Source organism: Lissotriton vulgaris, chromosome 5 (assembly GCF_964263255.1).
Source record: "Lissotriton vulgaris chromosome 5, aLisVul1.2, whole genome shotgun sequence".
NCBI lineage: Eukaryota > Metazoa > Chordata > Amphibia > Caudata > Salamandridae > Lissotriton > Lissotriton vulgaris.
In genome coordinates, this window is record NC_141693.1 from 184096186 (window position 1) to 184117928 (window position 21743).

At 43.2% G+C, this 21743-nt stretch overlaps 1 protein-coding gene across 1 annotated transcript in view; it reads right to left on the reverse strand.

The window, feature by feature from the left end:
- CACNA1B (calcium voltage-gated channel subunit alpha1 B) overlaps nucleotides 1-21743 on the reverse strand; it is a 1091759-nt gene that overhangs the window by 236531 nt on the left and 833485 nt on the right. The window contains exon 25 of the mRNA XM_086921120.1: nucleotides 10390-10496. Coding sequence (XP_086777246.1) covers nucleotides 10390-10496 — 107 coding nt within the window. The remainder of the gene's footprint in view (nucleotides 1-10389; nucleotides 10497-21743) is intronic.

Below are 21743 nucleotides of genomic sequence, written 5' to 3' on the forward strand. Positions count from 1 at the left end.
GAGAAGGAAGAAAAAATTGTGTCATTGTATTACCCCAAAAAACTCCTACAGAGGGAGAGAAAGAGAGAGATAGAAAAATAGATCACGGCAAGAGAGAGAGAAAAAAACTTTTGCGTCAATAATTGGCACTCACAGAGGTACACTATATATACACAAACAGTACAATACGCTTTTATAAAGAGACATTATGTTCACAAATACAACATCACAGAAAGTATGCTGCAGTGCACGTGTGCATAATTAATGTGTGAGAGTTAGTCAGGGAGACCGTCAGAAAGAGGTGGGGAGAGAGAAAGGGCATACAGATGAGAGAGAGAGAGAGAGAGAGAGAGAGAGAGAGAGAGAGAGAGAAAGGAGACAGGGAAGAAGAGAGAGAGCAATGCATACTTATATACACTGGTAGGTTGCAAGTGTTTATGGAGTCTGCTAAAGAGAGAGAAAGAGATATATTGTATACATGTGTACAGAGTGGGAGAAGATATTACTTACCTTGTGACACAATGTTCCTAGAGGACCCTTGCAGCAGAACCTTTATGTTCTGGACTATTGCCCCTTTCAGACAGACAGAACCTGGATAATTTTCACCCACCAGAACACCAGAAGAGGAGTCACATCAGAACATCAACCAACTTCACCCAGTGGATCTAACCACTGCTATATGCAATGTATCATAGTAAGAGGATTTGTTGTGATGTATATTTCTATCGATGGGCATTTCAGGAGGAAGTTGGTGGGGGGTTAAAGAATCAGCAATTGTATCCTCAGAAGCACTGTGGTAGCGGGGTAAGTGATTTCTTTTAAATGATACTTTCTTCCTGTATGCGTTTGTCAGTGAAGTGATAGACAAAGCATGGTATAGGAATGTGGATGGTGAAAGGTAAGTAACTAGATAACTATCCCTTCAACAAAAAGGATTATGCATGACTGAATGGGAACATATCAGATATTGACGGCCTTGATGAAGGTTTAATCAGTGCTTTTTAATTAGATAAATGGGCAATTCTGAAGCATGATATAAGCAATGGTATCCATAGGCCATTAGATGCTACAGTTTATTCCACAATGACTTGTCTGTTGCTATGTAAGCAGTTATTTTATTTGATGGTATAGCTAAAAACCAGATACAGATCAAGAACGTGAAGTTCTCCTTCAACCACTGATTGAGAATGAAGAAAGAAAGGTTGGAAATTAATTGGACTGATTAATGTGAAACTCTGGGATGACCTTAAGCTGAAAGGATGGTTACACCTACTCTTGCACATAGTGAAAACATAAAGCATGCAGCGGATCCACTGGTAAGGATGTTCATGTTGATAGTCTATGAAACAGAAAATCTTTCTTAACAGATAGGAGTTACTCTAACTAATGGACCCCATTGGGCCCTTGATAAACAAGACTATGATTAAACATCACTGGAATGAAAAAATGGGAGAAATTAGCCGAAGGGGAAACACATTTTCAGGTCTTAACGATAATGTTGAACAAGATATTTAAAAAAAACTTGTTCTAGAAGGATCTGTATCTGAAAATGTACAACAATACCAAACAATAGTAGGTAATGGTGATGTCAAGCTGCAGTCCTCTGTTTAAAGATTGAAAGATGGCCTCATCTTTTTATTACTTTTCAATTTAAATTAGAGTGGTTAAAGAATACAAGACCTCCTGTGAACCAACAGAACCCGAATTCAGGATATGCTCTCTGTCACTGAACAGCTTTGAGGTTACAATACAACTAGCATTGCAGAAGTTGTAACCCAATTAGAAGTCACTGGTCCGTACAACTAGACTGCAACAATTCCTTTAACACCTGGACATGAAGATTTAGGAGGACTTATGGTTAAGACTGAAAAACGAATTGAAAGAAAGCACTATGGGCCCGATTACGATGTTGGTCGGATCGCAACCGAAAGCCTGACAGTTGCAATCGGACCGATAACTGCCCTTGCGTTGCGCCCCCAGCATTATGATGTGGCAGTTGGAGGCAGCATGCGGAGGGACCGACCGCTGCTGTTCACCCGTCGGCCCAGCGGTCGGAATTTAATCCCTACAATAAGGATGATGTCTTCTCAGGCACCACCACAGGGATTACGATGTACCTTTCGGTCTGCCTTTCTATGGCGGTCTGACCGCCATAGAAAGGCAGATGGAAACAGGTTTTGGGGGCCCCTGGCAGGGCCCACATCACTTTGCAGCTTCCGCTAAGAGGCCTGGGGGCACCAGTGGTGGCCCCCCAAAAACATCCATGCACCTTGCGGCAGGCACCATGTGTTGCTTGTCACAATGTGCATGAAGTTTGCAAACATCCATTTTCCTAATGCTGGTTGTGCAGCAGTCCTTTTCCACTCGCTGCACAAGCCGCATTAGGCAAAAGGATGTTTACGACCACCTCATGGGTGGTCGCATCCAAATACGTCGGATGGAACCGTCGACGGCTTGTAGTCGGTTTGTATCCCGACAAGATGCCGGTTGGACACTTGTCTGACGGGCATTGTAATTAGGGCGTTTATTTTCAAAACGCAAAAGTGACAGCGTGTGTGAAGTGCTTTAAAAACCCACAGCAAAAGGGTATTTCTGACACCCATTTCAACTTCATTAAGGGTCCCTTGCTTTGGAAAAGGGGAATCCGGGTGACACCAGCTGATATATCTGTTTGGAACTTGTGTGGATTCTGAGGTGTGAAATCAAGACATGAAGAGTACAGAGAAAGAAAACAGCCTTTAGAAACATTTTACATGTGTAATCAGAGACATACACTACTCATGAATATGCAAAGAAAGGCCGCCTGTAATAAGGAAAAACATTTTACTAGAGGTGCATTCTGTAAAGATACACTATTTGTATAAATATATACGTGTGTGTGTGTGTGTGTGTGTGTGAGTGTGTGTGTGTGTGTGTGTGCGTTTGCGTGCGTGCACACTTATAGATATTAATATTGGTACATACATTTGAACATAAAGGAATATTACATACATGTAGAAGAACAACGGTTATATAAAGGCACATGTATAAACAAAGCAGAATACATTAAAGAAGAAATCTGGTCATGTATTTTCTTTAAAAGAAATATCCAAACTACATATCGTAACACCGTAAAGTATTTTCTTTCAACATCCTCCTCCTTGACAAAGCAACTTATTCAAAGAAATCGCATCCGCAGAACACTACCAACTGTGTGCAGACTGTTTGCACACGAGCCCTTGCATTTTGTCTTCACAGGGCCCCAGCGTTCCCTGCTATTCATGGATCACATCTATATACCTCTGGTACAGAAATACAAGATTAAAGACCTGAGTTCTTATTAAGAGCTTGGGGGATGGGATACACCGTCAAAAGGTAACAGATAACCCATTTGCTGCATTACATGTGCTATAGTCTGTAATGCATTGTAATGAAGAGAACGGGACATCCACTACGTTTATATTCCACCTGCCAAACTCTAAATTAGACCCTAAAAATGATTATAGTCTATTTTCTTGAATATCAACTAGATTAACAAGCATTGGTAAAGTCAAAATATCTGGGGTTGATGTACAATCAAAGTGATATAAAGCTGTAGCATCAGGCTTGGTCGGTGCAGTGGGGCTACGGGGCGGGGTGGGGTGGAGGGGGGGAGACGACAGAGGACGGGATAGGTAAAATTAAATAAATAAATAAAGCTACTTACCTTGCGCTCGCATGTGAGGAGCGCAAGGTAAGTGGTTTTATTGATCACATTTTACCCATCTTGTCGTCTGTCGACTTCAACCCCTTTCCCGCCCGCCTCTCCGTTCCTACCTGTGACGGTCCCTCCTGTTTAGCCACTAAAACCAGGCAAAACTAAGAATAAACACGCATTTACAATGCAATGGTTTCGCTTTTGTTAAAGTTTGAGCTTTTGGTATTGCTTTTGACAAATGGTCTTTTCTAACTTCTTTGAATTATGTGTAAAACGTTGATGTGTTTTACTTTACACAGAAAAGTATGAAGAAACACAAAATCGTTTACCTGAAGAAGCCTTGCTGATGCTGTTACTGCTATGTATGGGTTGCCTCCTAATGTGCAGAATATATTCAACCCTACTAGTTGGCAACAGATACCCAAACCTCAACACGGCGCCCGCGCGGGAGGCGGCGGCACCCGCTCTGTGCAGACAGGGCAGGCCGCTCGTGCCCGCGGCGAACGTGCTGGCTGCGGGTTCAAGTGCCACTTCCATGCCTGTGGTGTGTTTCGAAAACCCTGCCCTGGTGCGTATTAGACGAATAGGAATACTCTGCAGGGCCTAAAACATAAATATGCATGTAAACGTCTATTCTGTGAGCTGCTGGAAAATGCAGCTCCAAGTGTTCGGGGTATAGAAAGTGCGGTATAGCGGTTATAAGCTTGTGAATATTTTGTGGCCGCTGCGTGACCAAGAACTCAAGTATCCCTGTTTTGCGCTTGCTCCTTAACACATGCATGTCAATCCTCCCGATTCCGACGGGAAACTACCGATTTCAAGGGTGGTCTCCCGATTCCTCGATGATCTTCTCCTTCAGGGTCTATCTTATGTGACACGGAGTATGCAGTGCCAGGATCCAGCTCCTGAAGGGTAGTGCACTGCATTTTTTTTCTTGCTCTATGCCTGATCATTTTTTTTTTTAGATCTCCCACTTTTCTCTTAGAAAGTGTTGGCATGTATGTTAAAATGTACTTACTGTAACTAGGAGTAAGTAAGTAAGTAAGTAAATTTGTAACTAGGAAAGAAATCAAAGTGACGTGCACGAAGCACTATAGTCATCGCAATCCGGTGGTGCCAACGCATCCAAAAGAACAGGTACGTGTTTTACCCCGCAGTATAACGGCACTGGATTTGTTGACACTGGATGGATGAATGACTGATGAATGACTGAATTTATCCATCTTGCTATTTTATATGCAGTCCGCCCCGCCCCCCTCGGCCCACCCCCTCGGCCCACAGTTGAGAACGTTAAAAAAGTCCATAATTGGAAATGATCCAGGCCAGAAGCCTTGCTTATGCTGTTACTGCTATGTATGGGTTGCCTCCTAATGTGCAGAATATATTCAACCCTACTGGTTGGCAACAAATACCCAAACCTCAACACGGCGCCCGCGCGGGAGGCGCGCGCTCTGTGCAGATAGCGCAGGCAGCTTGCGCCTGCGGCCCGCGGCGAACGTGCTGGCTGCGGGTTGTGACCCACGGTTGGCAAATTGGGAAAAGTAAAATGGGCATGGATACCTTCATCAGCTAACAATGTTAACAATTCAAGATTGACTAACATTTAGTAAGCTCATTGGCACTTATGGGACCCCTTGGTCACAAGTCAGCACTAAACAAAACAATTTACTTGTTACTGATTTTGTACAGTGAACACTGTATACTTGAAATGCTTCTAGGTGCTAGCGAGAATGTTCGTCCAAGTCTCACCACTCACAGTAACATATCTCATTGTAGAACTTGTATAGAGCTTAATAGACTTACGGAGGCCGCACACCGCTTCGCTACACCTTGTTTTTGTAGGTCTAGTTAATAGGGCGTGGTTTGTAGTTTTGCCTGCGTAGTAAGTGCTGGGCCTGTGTAGTAAGTGCTGGGAGAGGCGTGTGAGGTTCGCGCTACAAATATGATGGCAGTGGACGTCCTTAACTATAAGTATTGCGTAGAATGTTGGGTAGACGCGGACACTGCACTTTTTTATGTAATGCTTATTGTCTCATAGGTATGAATGTGAGGGCCCAGGGTTGGCATGCTGTCTGGAATTTAGGGTGGTTGCCAATTATTACAAAAACAGTAATCTGGTGCAAAATGTATGTATCTTCAGTTTCTTAAATTGCACAGGCTTGACTCAAACACCCCGGGCTCCTTCCGTTGCGCTCCCACGCGTGTACTGCATTGATTCGGCAGGTGCAATGGCACTGTACCCTAAAACCAGCTGTTTTTATTCCATCACTGGGCCGGGAAGAGAAAGCCCTTGTACTTGCTCGTATTCGGGCCCAGGACACCCTTGCTCCGCAGCTCTTGCGCAGCCGGCTGAGGTAAAAAGACCCTCCCGCGCGCCGCCCCCTGCACCCGCGTGAGGAGGGCGCCCGCCATTTGAATGTGTAATCGCCACTCTGTTTCGGCGGCGCGGACGGCGCTTTGAATGCGAGACAATCGATTAAGCACGTCCCAAGCCGTGCAAGGGGATAAGAGGCGGCTGAGGCGAGACTCTGCGGGCTCACGACTGCCTCCCTCTCTCGGCAGAGTGGTCGCTCCCGCCCTAGCCTAGGCCCTCCTCCCTCCCCTCAACCCTCCTCTCCGCGCCTTCTTTGTTCTGTACGCTCAGCACGTCGGGAAATGGTGCTTATTATAGCCCCGAGCTGAGGCTTCCGCGCAGCGCTGCGCCCGACCGTCCTCCTAGGCTGCGGCAACCTCGGCGCTGCACCCGCTTCGTGGGAACTTAAATCTTGCAGCCAACTCCAGCAACAGACACTTCTAAAAAGAACAAAACAGGCCGACACGAAAAAAAAAATAGCACACACCCACCGCCGCGATGACGATCAGAAAAGGGTGGAGAGGGAAGAAATCGTGGGAACGCCCACGAATCTGATCCGGCCATGACGGACAGATCTCTGTTCCAATGGCTAGCCTCCATTTAAGGAGCTAGCCAATGGAACAGAGGGCGGATTCCCAAGCCACATAGTATTCTCATTAGGTTTTCGCCTGCGTGAAAAGCTGCGCAGTGCACAGCTTTCACTTAGGCGAAACCTAAAAACTAGATAGTATAGAAGGTTCCCTTAAATTCATTACAGTTCTCTTTTTGTTTCCATGTGAAATTAAGGTCGGAGACCAAGTAAGGCTGAACAATAGCACTTCTTTTGATTCTTTGACACTGAAAGAAACAAAGGACTATAACGAAGAACCCTTTAGCACCCGATCTACATTTCAAATAGAAAGAAATACAGGACTGCAAGAACAGTAGGGAAGCCTTCATTATAGACTGGCTTTCGCTTCACCACCAAGGCTAACAAGCCGACGGTCGGAGGGCAGGTGGAAAGAAGAATGCTTGAAAAGGGAAAGAGGTGGACAGAAGGGAAGAAGGTAAATTTTGCAAAGTGCTAACAGGAAGATCAACACACAGGAAGGTGATGCTAGCTTACAATCTTGAAATATTAGGACCCCCAACATGCTGTGTAGGTCTTCCAATACTGGGCCTGCAAGCTTGGGGTCACACATCCCCCCACATGTAAAAAATTAAAGACTACAATTTCCATTACATGGTCAGACTCAAATTTGAGAGCTGACAAAAAGGATTATTAAAAATCCTGGTGCACTAAAAATGTAATAAATTTGATAAAGAATAAGGGTATTACATAAAGAATTCAATCTGATAAACAGTGTAGTGTACTGAGAGGGTCTCATGCTTTGCACCACATGGACATGATTGGAGGTGGAACGCCACAACCAAACAGTCAATAGAATTATGTGGGATCACACTCCCCTGGGCTGAACCAAGACATGCTTGACAAAATCTTAAGCCTATGACAGAAAAAGGCTGGTCAAAAAGTTGTTGACCGAGTGGGGAGGACGAAATTTCACTCTAAGTATATTGTAAGCAAAACTTTGGTGTAGGGGATGTATAGTAAACTCAGATCCAAACAGCAGCAACATAGAATGCCTGCAAACAATATGTGCAAACATTATCTTTGGAAGGTCCAAGAGGTAGGTTTTACAGAATGAGAATGATAACTTCCCTTCAAAAAGAGTACTGTTACGTGATGAAGTAGAGAAATACAATGAGAAATATTAAAGTTTTAGCTTCAAAATGGGGCCCATCCTACAAGGTGAGAGAAAAGGAGTGCAATGAGTGCAAATGTTTTTTTACATAACCACATACTTTTGCATGAATTGCTGTTTCCACCCTACTAGTGGAATTAATTCCATAAAGGCCACTGTCTTTGAAAGACCACGAGTGATTAAGTTGAACTGCCTTTTTCATCTCTGTACCCAGGATAGGGAACAACATCCTTGCATCCATCATGACTGCCCAAAACCTTCTACAATTTAGGAAAGAGCTGAAAACCTGCCTATTTGATGAACACTACAGTGTGAAGCAGTTATAATCAATTTTCGCTCTTAGAAGCCAGCTACTCCTCTAATCACATGTTGCCTGTGTCTTTGACACAGTACAGAGGTCTGCTGCCATTCGGCTAGGTTCATGCTATGTAAATGCCATATACAAACAATAGATAGATAGATAGATAGATAGATAGATAGATAGATAGATAGATAGATAGATAGATAGATAGATAGATAGATAGATAGATAGATAGATAGATAGATAGATAACTGGATATAAAAGATTATTCAGAGGGCTTAGGCTGGAGAAGGAGCTCTAAAACAGGTGCTAGAAGCAGGCCCTGCAGTGAGAAAGAATTGCTGGCTGTTACTGAGTTGGAAAGAGATGGCTAGCTTCTGTGACCAGAGACATAGCTCACACAGTCACTCCTATTCTCTGACATCAGGGAGATGCCCCTGTGGAATAAGATCTACAGGCAAGGCCTTATAGATGTTGCAAAGTGAAGTGTCTCTGGAGCACCTTCCTAATCCCCAAAACACCTTAAACCATAAATTTCACTGGCTGTATACATCTGCTTCAATGGTTATTCAGATGCCCTTTGAATTTAAAATAAGAAATTCAATGTCTGGCAAATGTAAAAAATCTCAGGAAGGAACTCAAACTGTACACAAGGCAGGAATTACATTAAGAAACGTAAATGAAACACAATCTGCTCAGTGGAAACTATGACAAATCCAAAACATATACAGCAGAACTTCTGAGCTGAATACACACAGGGGTTCTGAACTGACTGCCAGTTCAGTGGAGCGTTTGGGCATAGACCTTAATATGAGGTCACTCTATACTGTTAAGTCCTTTGATGCTGAAGCTGATACGTGCTCACTCTGGGCTTTATCTAGGATCAAGGACCACTGAATAGTAAAATCAAGATGTGTTTTCAGAATGACCAACAGATACATAAATTGTCCCCATACATATACATTGCAGCAATCCTGAAAGTTTACTGGTTGTTACTATTCTGTATGTCAATGAGCACAATCACTCTGGGCACATAGTCTGATTAGCAGAAGCAGCGGCCTGTTCCAGATCGGCAGAGAGTCAAAACATAAAGTTTCAGGTAAATAGAAACTCTATAGGTAGTGTCTGGGCAACAGATGCCCCACACTCAGCACATGATCAATAGGCGTTCTGAGCTCAATGCCTGGCCAGAAGAAGATCTTAGATCAATACCTACTCATCAGAGCTTCAAGCTTACTGTCTGGTCCTTGCCTTCCCACAAAATGCTTCAAGGTAATTGCATAGTCAGTGGAGACCTCAAACACAGTGCTTACCCAGTAGATGCTCTGACTCAGTGCCTGATGAGTAAAGGCTCCTAGCTCAGAGGTCAGTAGATGCTTCAAGCTCACTGCTTGGCCAACTGATGCTCCCGGCTCAGTGCTTGGCCAACTGATGCCCAGGCTCAGTGCTTGATCAACTGATGCTCCAGGCTCAGTGCTTGATCAACTGATGCTCCAGGCTCAGTGCTTGGCCAGTAGACGTTACGAGCTTAGTGTCTAATCAGTGGCAGAACCAGGCCTGTAATTTGGTAAGAGAGTGCACGCCAAGATGAGGTTTGCCCTTCTGGATGACTTTTAAACAGTAGAACAGATGTTCTTCAGAGGTCAACCTACATTTACATGCCTCGTGCCTAGGAGCAGGTTGTCTTCACCAACATGCCACCAGAAGTTCCAAACTGCAGATCTGAGCTCCATGGATCCTCCATGATAGGTGTGTCCAAGAGGCAACCTCTACCCAGGTTTCATTCCAGAGGGCAAAAATATGTGCTGTGAGTATCACTATATGCAAGAACCAGCCACGTTTTTAAGCTACAGTTGCCATCACACTTGTAGTGCATTCATTGGGAAAGATGACCAGTCGGACGTGGGGGTGTGAGGCTTTGGTGAGAGGGAGGAGGTGAGAGAATGAAATCCTGATCCTGCCCTCCAATATGCACCCACACATATATTTACATAATCTAAACCCCTAAGTGGTGACCATCTTTCATCACTGGAATAAATTGAAAGGGTAATCATCTGGTACAGCTGGACCTAATTTTTCAGATACTCAAACACACTGTCCAAAGGGATCTTTCAGTGCCTAACCTTGTGCTACTTCCAGTATCCGCTGAAGAGGGCGCCACTCAGCCTGCATCAGTACAAGACTCATTGCTTAAGAATCATGTACGTTCCTGTTCCTGCTCACTTCCTGCACCTACTCTCTCTCTGATCTTTATTTCTCAGATCTTCTGTACCCTATTTGTTCTTTCTGCCGTGCCACTATTCTACACTCCTTTTTTGCCCTCTTCTCCAATACTTACGAGAAAGCAAATGCCACCAAAGCCCCGCTGACCACGATGAAATCCAGAATGTTCCATAGGTCTCGGAAATATGCTCCAGGATGAAGAAGCAGGCCCAGGTCAATCATCTGCAGCAAAGGAAAGAAAAGAAATGTGAGGGTTGCAGCAGGGGGCAGGAAGATAAACATGAAAGAGCTGTGGGGGGCGGGTAGAAAAAAGTGGGCGGTGCAACAACAGACGAGGAAGTGAAGCTTAAAGATGCAGCAGGAGTAAAAAAGAGACAAGAGGGAAGAAGCAGGTGAAAAGAAAGGGACACATGAAGCATGAAGGAGCAGCAGCGGGAGAACAGGATGGCTAGGGGGGGAGAAAAATGGAAAAAGAGATGTAAGGTGTGCACTGGAGGAAAGAATTAGACATGATAGAGGGAGAAGACAAGAGGGAGAAACACATCCATGGTGAATAGAAGACGACAAAGTGAGGCAGGAGAAATGCAGCACATGGAGAGAAAGGTATGAGGAGGTTAGCAGGGGAAGAGAGATAAATGAAGAAAAGCAAGATTTCTCACATTAAATAGGGGAAGAGACACAAAGGCATGAGAGTTGCAAATAGGGATAGAAAGAGATGTTAAGGGTGCAACGGGGAGAGAGTAAGCCATAAGACAAGGAGAATTTTAGATTTTGAAGCTGTAGTGAGGTGTAATAACTGAATTGGGAAATGAACGAAGGGGGAGAAAGAGTAATGAAACATGGAAAAACAGTAAATCCAGAACCTCAGAAAACCTGCAAGAGTTAGAAATAGAACAGCTGATTTAGAGTTTGGCAAAAAGGGTACTCCATCCAAATGACGACTGTGTAACCTCTCCACCAATCTCAAGATAGGCCTACCAGATTTAGAAGCACGCTGAATTTAAATATGTTGACTTCAGCTCCGTTGCCAACATACTTCTCCAATGACCCAACAGAGTACAGGCTGTCAGAGGTTAACACATAACACCGTTTATTGGTATGGTGAGTGTTATGTATTTTTTTATGTATTTTTCATGCTAACCGTCACCAGCAGGTAAAACCTGGTGGCGGGGGACAGTAAAAAAAAAAGAATAATGCCCCCCCCCCCACCTCCTCCAACACTCCCTCCCTACATCATGGGAGAAAACTCCCAGGATGTGAAGGGCATGTTTTTGAAAAATGTTAAACTCTGCAAACGTTTGACAGGTGCCCATCATGTTTGACAGAGGCATCCATCATACTAACATTGACAGAAACCACTGTGATGGCGGTTCCTGCTAATTTTAAGCGATGTTCATGGGCTGGAGAACATCTCTAAACTCAGTGGACGAAACGTCTGTGAGGGTGACGGAGTGTTTTCTCAGTTGACCTGATGGACAACAACTGTTTGCCAAACTGCAAATCTACGTAAAGAGAGAAAGAAAGGCAGGTGAAAGATGCAGTGAGGGAGAGAGAGATACTTAAGAAATGCAGAAAGGCTTGTTTAAGGGTTTTCACCCTCCAAGGGCAAAGTGACATTCAAATAGCCCCATGCCACAATATGGCATTATTGTGACTTCCAGGGTGAGACCAGCACTGTACCACCTGCTGATGGTTTCTATTCAATATTGGTCTAGCCTTGTTTCGACATAGAACTAGCCCTTCCCTGAATAAGAAGATGAAGAGAAGCAGATGGGAATCTCGGGGTTGGTGAGGGATCAAAATTATGGAAAAGCGATGATGGACATAGGTAAAGAGGGAAACAGACTTGTACAGAGAGTAGATATACAATTATGGAAACCACACATAATACCAAGAAACAGGAAAGGAAACAGACAGAGTGAGAGAAACAGAAATGAAGGAAACATAATAAAGTGAGAAACAGATGGATGAATAATACAGTAAGATAAACAGGTGGGGGTGCAAAATAAGACATGGGAGAAAAGCAAAATCACAAACAATGAGGAGTATATCCTCCTCCTGCTGAGCATCAGTTTTCTGATGCATTTGGTAGTGTCAGCATGTACAATGGATGTCCAGAGACGACACTTTGCCACAGGAAGTAATGATAACACAATATAGAGCTTTGAAAGAGCTTTTAAGAGCTGTTGGCACAGGATGCAGGTGTGTTCCTCAAAACTGAGTGCCCAAATGTATGTATATCTGGTATTTTTTTTATAAATGTTTTTATTCAGTTCTTGACAAACCATTCATAACATTCATTACAGAAAATCCAAAAAACAGAATGATAAGCTGAAGAACAAATAATATAGTATAACATCATCTCGAAAAAGAATAAAACCTAAAAAGAGAAATTTCACATCGAAAACATACATAAAAATTTAATCAAAATGCGTCCCCCATATTTTTTCACATTTGCGCAGTCCCCCAATCCTTTGTGCATATATAAATTCACTTTTCCTTACTCTCTTCATTTTCTCATACCATTCATCTATAGATGGAACTACATCTGACTTCCAATACTTAAGAATCAGTGATCTAGCCACCGCTACATAATATACACCAGTTTTGCCAGATTAAGCTCTGGATCAACACCAAATATAATCAGTCTTTCATAGTTAATAATCGTACAATGCATATAAAGTGAAAGCAAAGAAAAAGTGCCCTCCCAAAATGTCCCAATTCGCGGCAGAAAGCTACTATATGAGACCAATTAGCCAAATCTGGTCAAGAGCATCTAAAACAGGTGGACGTCGTATTACTAAACATTCTAGTAATGACTGCGGGTGTATAATATAGCAGCCATTTACTAAAAAACAACATTCGCCTCCAGTTAGCCCCTCTCAATACCGAGAAATTAAACTTATTTAAAGTTTTCCACATATTGACTGTTAAGTTGAGACTTTCATGTTTCTGCCATTTTTTAGTTGCTTAAGTACTCAGGTCCTCCTCTCTACTCTGCGCTAAACTTCTTCTCCATTTTCCTGGTTTCATAAATAGTGAAGACCAAAAGAGATAATTTGTTAAGTCTGAAGCTTGACTAATCTGTGCTAAGTCAGTTTGAGCAAAAACCTTGTATAGAAAATGATATGAACCCATAAGAAGAAAATTTCCCCCAGTTAAAGAAAGCATCTCATTAGGAGTTAACTAAGCTTCATTTTCCACGAAATTCAGTAATGATGTAAATCCCAATCTGACCCAGTTTTGTATAATTTCTGGCCCCATTTTTATACCAAAGCCTAAAATAGCTTCACTAAATGGAGTTTTTAAACTAAAGAGGGAAAGTGAGTATCTCTTCAGCATGGCGTCTCGTTTTTAAAAAAAACAATTTAAAACCTTATATCTAACTAGTTTAGGTGATTTAGGTATGGATAATGGAGAGGGGATTTTGGCTTCTTTACATATTGTTTCAAAGAAAAAATTTATAAACAGTACCTTACTTGACATTGGATGTTTAAATCTCAAGAGATACTGTGCAAAATAAGCAAAATAGTAGTCTCTAAGGTTTGGGAGACCGAGACCTCCTTGTTCTTTTTCTTCGTATAAAGTATTAATGGCTATTCGAGGTGTCTTTTTAGCCCAGACAAAAGATGATAACATAGATTCGATTTTTGAAAAGAAAGAGCCCGGTAATGAACATGGGATAGTGGAAAACAGAAAATTGAATAGGGGGAGTACCGACATTTTAATTAATGCCACCGGGCCTAGAATGGACAAAGGTAGGGTATTCCATTGTGAGAACATATCACAGACTTTTTTTTATTAAGGGTTCAAAATTCAAAAAATACAATTCGCTTACAGACGGCGTAAAATAGACGCCCAGATATCTTTTGGGTCTATTATTAATACAGTTTTGAAAATCCGGGTGTAATTCGGGAGTTATACTACCACAGATTAAAATCTCGGTTTTCCTCTTATTAATTCGATACCCTCCAAGTGCTTCAAATTCTGCAAAAACGGAAAGAGCCCGTACTTGCGAATGCATCTCAGGTTTAAGAAGAAGCATTATATCATCTGCATATAATTTGATTTTATCCATAGAGGCCATAGGTGGTAGAATATCTATAGACTTCCGGATAGCCACCGCCAGAGGCTCTATGAAGAAGGCAAAGAGAACAGGGGACAATGGACATCCCTGCCTTGTCCCTCTTTGCACTGAAATTGAACCCACCATGGATTTATTAATAAGCACATGGGCTTTTGCACCTTGATACAGATGTTTAACTAAAGTTATAATTTGTGAGGGAATTCCAAAAAATTGTAAAAAAAAAAAAAAGTGTATCCCAGACCACCAAATCAAAAGCCTTTTCTGCATCTAAAAGAAAAACTAAAGCCGGCACCTTACATGTTTCAAAATAATCTAAGGCCTCAACCAAATAGTGAGTGTTAGTGATAAGTTGCCGACCTGCGATAAAGTCATTTTGGTCTGAATGAATCAGTTGCGGAGAAATATAATTAAAACGTAATGAGAGTAATTTAGTGATGATTTTATAGTCCGAGTTTAACAAAGAGATTGGTCTATAAGAATTAGGATCATTTGGTTCCTTCCATTTTTTCAGGAACCTAACCACAGTCCCATCATAAAATGATGATGGAATTAAGCCACCTTCCAGCATAGAATTGGATAATAAAAGTAATAGTTTACATAACGAGGTGAAAAATATAACAAAAAATTCTGCAGGGAAACCGTCTGGTCCACATGCCTTGCCATGTGGCAGACTTTTAACTACAGCTTTTAACACCTTGGCTGCTGTGACTTTTCCCCTCCTGTGCTGAACTTGTTTGATTATTATTGTTTTATGACGAGCTCAGCTCGTCATAAGCACAGCTCAACCGTGCCTCATGACGAGCTGAGCTCGTCATGAGCATCGAAAGGGTTAATTCATCCTCCGAAAACGAAGATGCCATTGCTACTTGATCCATATGAGAAAAAGAGTGGGTAAATTATGCTTGACTAAAAAATTGTTTAATCTGTTTTGATCCGTAATATGGTGCGAAGTATACATTTTCTCGTAATGAGACAACATAATCTGTCCTATCTCTGCTGCATCTGAGGTGACAGTATCATTGATTAGAGATTTAAGAGACCGAATTAGATTAGCTGCCACGCCAGAAATTTACCCGTAAAATTACTTTGTTCGTATGTTTTTTGAGCTTGTCTACAAAAAATTTCCTCACTTCTCTCAAAATCGTGTATGCACAGTTCGCGTTTTGCAGCATTTAATTGATTGTGTAGCCTAACAGATGGATTATGATACATTTGTTCTACCAGATCCTGGATATTCTGCTGTAATAGATTCTTTGTATCCCTAAAAGCAGCTGACTCCTGCGCATCCCTTCCGATAGCAATCCCCCGGATGAACGCCTTAAGTGAGTCCCATACCACATGAATAGGGGCAGTCCCAATATTTCGATCAATAAAGTCAATTATCTCATTTTTCAATAGGGTCACCGAAGTTACATCAGCCAGGTATGATTTATTAACCACATCAGTGCTAAGGCAATTCCCCTTCTGTGCTGTTACTTCAGATTTCCCATTGTTCATGACGAGCCCAGCTCGTCATAAGCACACGACCAGTGTACTGCATGACGAGCTGAGCTCGTCATGAGCAGCGAAGGGGTTAAACACCCATTGTTTTACGACATTTGTACTCTCCTCGAACATCAATTCTAGTATTAACATTGCATGGTCGGAAAAGCCGTTATGTAGAATTCATTGATAGCTTTTCTTAAATTTTGAGGAAACCAACAAAAAATCGATACGAAAAAATGACCTATTATTATTATTACATTTCTTATATAGCGCCAGAATCGACCCCCGAAGGGGTATCTCCGCGCTTGCCTTGGGAACCCGTCCTGGTTTTTCCCTGTGAGATAGCCCCTACAGGGCATCCCCAAGGTGAAAGCCAGGCATCCCGCCGCGGGGGGCCGTTGTGGAGATTAAGCAAGCTTAATGCCCAGAGTTGCAGAGTGTGAACCCATGATTAGGTCAGGCACCGAAGCGAGAATTATCGAGTCCGTGGACATTTGAGCTCAACACCCTGCCGCGTCGGGAATCGAACCCTGGTCCTGGGTCTGACCTCTGCTTCAGGGTCTGCCTGCTCTAACCAGTGAGCCACACTTCTCCACCTATGTCTTCCCGACCATCAAGTATACTCTCTTTTATGGGGATTTATAGATCGCCACGGATCAACAAGGTCTAAAGTCCTTACGCTATTTGAGATTGTCTTAAATGCTTTTGTTTTCAATTGTTTTTTACCACCCGTGCTAGAATCTAAATTCAGGTCCATAAGTATATTAAAATCCCCCCCGATCACAATATCTCCTCCAACCATCAAAAGAGACTGAAACATTTCCTCATAAATTTCCGAATTATCGTTAACTGGAGCATAAAAGCTTACGAATGTGATAGGGAAAGGCCTATTCTTGAATTTACATGTTGCCCAACACCATCGACCCCGGCTCCCTGCCTTTGATTGCAAGATCTCTATCTCCATATTCTTATTAATGAAAAGTGCTACTCCCCTCTGTGACTCAGAAAAAAAAAGAGAACCCCCGATACGAGGCCCACCTTTTAAACATAGAAAAGTTGTCAGCTTTTGAGAGAGGGATGTGTGTTTCTTGTAAAAGAATGACTGCAGGACTTTCAGTCAAGACCCATTTCTCTATTAACCGCATTTTTTTTTTATTATTTAGACCGTTCACGTTAAAAGAAACGATTTTTATGCCATTTTTAACCATTCTAATAGTTTTTGCTTAAATTTTATAATGCGATTACTCCCTCTTTGCATATCATACCCTTTTTTTTTTAAACAAACTACACTCTGTTCTGAATCCATCACAAAAACTACTTTTATCTTCAGCAAACATAACCAAAAAATAAAATAAAAACAGAAATTTAGCCAAGAACTGCATTTTTTTTACTGTTTTTTCCCCCTAACCATCCCCCCTCCCCTTCTTCCACCTGTGACACCTTCCTCGCTCTGCCTCCCTCCTCCCACGCACGCCACAGGAACCTTCCCCTTCCATTTGAGGTGTCGTGATGATACACCCCTTCAACCTTCCTGCCCTGCCCTACCCCACCCCAACATAGGGCCTCATTAGGATGGAGGATTTTCCGCATCCTCCGGGCCGGCGGAAGCCACCACCCACCAAGACCCACCGCCACATTAGGATGGCTGGTGGGTCCTGGTTTCCGTCCGCAGCTTTTCCTCCGCGGTTGGCGTACAACCGCGGCGGAAAAGCACTAATATGGTGACTGTGTCTCTCAGACACCGTCAGCCAGATTAGGATGTGCATGGAAACATGCTTTTCCGCTGCGGCTTTTCCGCCGTGGAAAAGCATGTGTAACTTCACTGCGGGGGCCCGTTGCGGGCCCCCTAGGTTAAGGGGGTGTGGGGGGTGCACATGGGGGATACCTATGGTACCCCCCTGCATTTGTATGCAGTAAGCGGCAGGCACCCCCCATGTGCACCCCCCACCCCCCCCCCCATCACCTAGGGGGCCCGCAACGGGCCCCCGCAGTGAAGTTACACATGCTTTTCCACGGCGGAAAAGCCGCCGCGGAAAAGCATGTTTCCATGCACATCCTAATCTGGCTGGCGGTGTCTGAGAGACACCGTCACCATATTAGTGCTTTTCCGCCGCGGTTGTACGCCAACCGTGGAGGAAAAGCTGCGGACGGAAACCAGGACCCACCAGCCATCCTAATGTGGCGGTGGGTCTTGGTGGGTCCGCAGAGGATTTTCCGCATCCTCCAGGCCGACGGTGGCTTCCGCCAGCCCGGAGGATGCGGAAAATCCTCCATCCTAATGAGCCCATAGTGTACGAAATAAACATCAGGTGGAGAAAATAAACAATTGTAAAGAAAATCCGAATATCGCATGCAAGTAGTCTGTCTTATGTCCGAATTTAGCCATTTTGAATCCCATGTAATAACTCCTGTGCAGCCTCAACATCCGATAGCATATAGAATTTGCCTTTAAAGAGCACTCTAAGTTTTGATTGCTGAGCTATCATTGCTTGTGCCCCATGGGCTTTAAAAAGATGAAGAATTTTAACAAATTCATTCCTACGTCTTGCAGCTACTGCAGACATATCGGAGAAAATCCGACATTTCACTGTGGCATTCACCGGAAACTGTCTCTGTCGAATTGCTCTAGATATAATTTGTTCCTTAACCCTAACATCAGCAAAGTTGATGAGGATAGTCCGAGGTAGCGTGGAGTTCGAGAGGAGGTGTGCAGGAACTCGATGAGTTCTGGGGATAGTTAAATCCCCTTTGTGTTCCGGTATCACCCCCTGTTGGAGAAATGTAGAGACCCATTGAAGCATGTCTGACCCCTCAATTCCTTTGGGGACCCCCACTATGCGTAGGTTGGATCTTCTATTGTAGTTCTCCAAATCACCCAGCTTATTCTCGATGTTTTGGATACGTTTACAGTTTCTTTCTTTACTGCAACCATTTGATCCTCAAGAGAGGAAATCCTTTCCTCTGCCTCAGTTAGACGAGCTGGAAAAGTAGATACTAGCTCTTCGATTTTGGCCCTCCTTCGAACATTCTAAAGGGAGCTATCATTCTGGAAAAGAGTAACAGTGGTGTGATAGCGGATGGTAATTCTCCGGTGGCTTTCTTATCTGATAAACGGCCTGACTCGAATAACGGAGCAAGGCTGAGAACACCACGTCGCTTTTGGAGGAAGTGAATGGCGGCTCCCATTGAACACTCTGAGGGGAGATTGCATTTAAAATACGAAGACTGTTAAAAGACTGTGAAATACGAAAGGAGCAGAGAAGACACGTTGTGTTTTGTGTTAGTAGTCAGCATTAGCTGGACTTTCCTCAAAAACTCTAAAGGGAATTATCGTTTTGGAAGAGAACTTTGTTATTGGAAATCGGAATTTTGTCAAATAAACAGAAGGAGCAGAGGAGTAATATTATCCTGGTGGATACAGGTGTGTACAAGAGTTTGTAAGTCCACTTAAAAAAAAAAAAAAAATTCTTTGAAGGAATACAGAGGTCAAAGGTTTTTCAGCTGAGCGATAAGGGTTAACCTGCCTGCCTGTACTTTATAAAAAAACTTTGCAAAACTCTGCAATATCTTTGTAATAACTCTTTGGGAGGAAAAGAGGGAGAGAAAAGGAGGGAAAAAGAAGGGAGGACCTGAACCCGTGAAGAACTGAGTCACTGCTGGTATGGGGAAATTACTAAATGCACGCAAAGCTAAGCAACGCCGACAGCAGGCAAAAGAGGCTGAGGCTATGGCTAAATTAACAGATGGAGGCAATATAAAGGAGGTGGATTCAGCACATTCATGGGACTGCTCAGAGACAGAGGATTTATTAACAGAAGATCTAGTTAATTTGAGTATGGGGGACAAAGCTGTCGAGCTCCATACTGGAGATAAGTCCAATACTCTTTCACCTCCTCAGCCCCCCCACCACCACCCCCTCCGTCCAAACAATTTCCTCTATTTGTAAAAAAAAACTCTTCCTCTTGTGCCCAACAATGTGACCTCGGAAACATTCACAAATGTGGCAATAACCCAGAATCATTCAGTTCGTACAGGGGATTCAAGTTTGGCTGTCAGCACCTCTATAATTTCAGCTCCACCTACACAATTTGGCTCAGCAGTATTTACGTCTGCCTCTGCATCTGCATCTGATCTAAAGCAAATAACAGTTGATTCACTGGACTCTGCTGCTCTAGGAAAAGAGAATTTAATGAGTACAGTATCCCAATCTCCATCTATATCTGATAGAAATCCGGCTGCGGAGGTGGCAGGTCCTACGGTCCCTGTATTAGAGATGGATACGGAAACAGAAGGAGAGATGAAGATGTCCGTAAAAGACATGTTAAACTTAATATTAGATGAACTAAGAGAGATAAAGAGATTACAAAACGTGGAGCTGTCAGCAATCCATCAGAGGCTAGACAAAATGGACAAAATGTATATCTGGTATGACTTTTATTTGGTCATGAAATAATGGTAATGTAAGTGTGTGCGCAGATGCCTAGGGCTGTCCCTGGTTGTGTGAGGTCCTGAACCTATACTGTGACCTGTAGGGGCACACTAAGCATGCCCTCATTTTGAGCACTGGACTGAAGATCCAGTTCTGGGTATAGCACATAAAGTAGTGCTTTCAGCATTCCATGTATTTAGAGAAAATCAATAGTATGACTACATCTTTTTACATGTATCACTGTGAGTAAAGGGCTACTCTCCCACCTGTGTCAACCTCTGCTATTAGGTGTTTGTACATGTGCAGTGTGTGTAACCCATGTGTGTATGAGTGAGCCTGAGTAATGGAGACCAATAGGATCCATTTTGGAGGGCCCCTGGCCTGGGTCGGCTTAATATTAAGGGTGCGGAATGTGCTGACAAACAGTGGAAGTGTATTGCCTGAATTCGTGCAGATGGAGGGAGGAGAGATAGACACTGAAGTTGGGAGGATAGACACAGGACTTCTTTTATAAATTCCATGAGGTATTTTATTTTCAAGGAACTGCTGAATAGTCTTCCTCAGCACTACCTTTCGGTCGATGGTAGGGATCCTGTATGGGACTGCAGACTCTGTTGTGAAAGGTGAGGGAGATTCAAGGCTGGAGACAGCCCCAGTGTTACCTCATGTGAGAAGCATTACTCTAAACAAAAGCTGTGATTGGAGAGCAGCCTACTAAGGACACTTGAATCACTCCAAACCAACTCTACATTATGAGACAGTAGATCCACGTCCCCTCTCTAAAACTTGTTTCTAAAAGTGGTACCCAAACCACTCCACTCTTTTTCAGTGTCCAGTCATTTATGCCCAAGGAATGGAGTGTTAAAGTACTCAAAGGACTGCTGTGCAACCAGGGCTGGTGTCTACCCGACAGTGTCCCAGAGATGAGGAGACATCGCCTGAAGTCTCTACTTTCTACTGGCGTAGCTGTGGATCTGTCCTACACCACCTAGGAGAACACTAGACTGCCGTGACAGCCTATAGCAGGTACAAGCATCAAGTTATAAGGGCATCTATCCCTGTTCATGCGCCTCTTCTGCCGACCTACTGATTTTAACTATCCACTGATGATACATTTTCTGCATAATTGCTCATCTCAATAATACAAATTTGACATCTTCTGATACCTACATCACACTAAGGACCATCTATCCTCGCCTCAGGACCTGATGATACATCATGATTTCTGACATTTAAGGTCGCTCTAAATTACCCCTATCTACAACATAAAATAAGGTGTCACTATACATAGGAGCATCCATCGTCCAGCATGTATGCAGGCTTCCTGTTTTAGCTATAAAGGAACTTGTGGCCTAATTTCCTGACGAAGGTGTTACAACACGCCAAACGCGTCGAATAGCGCACAGCTCAGCCACAGCACTAATCATTGGATTGTACTCCCCAAATATAACTGTCGCACATATGATTT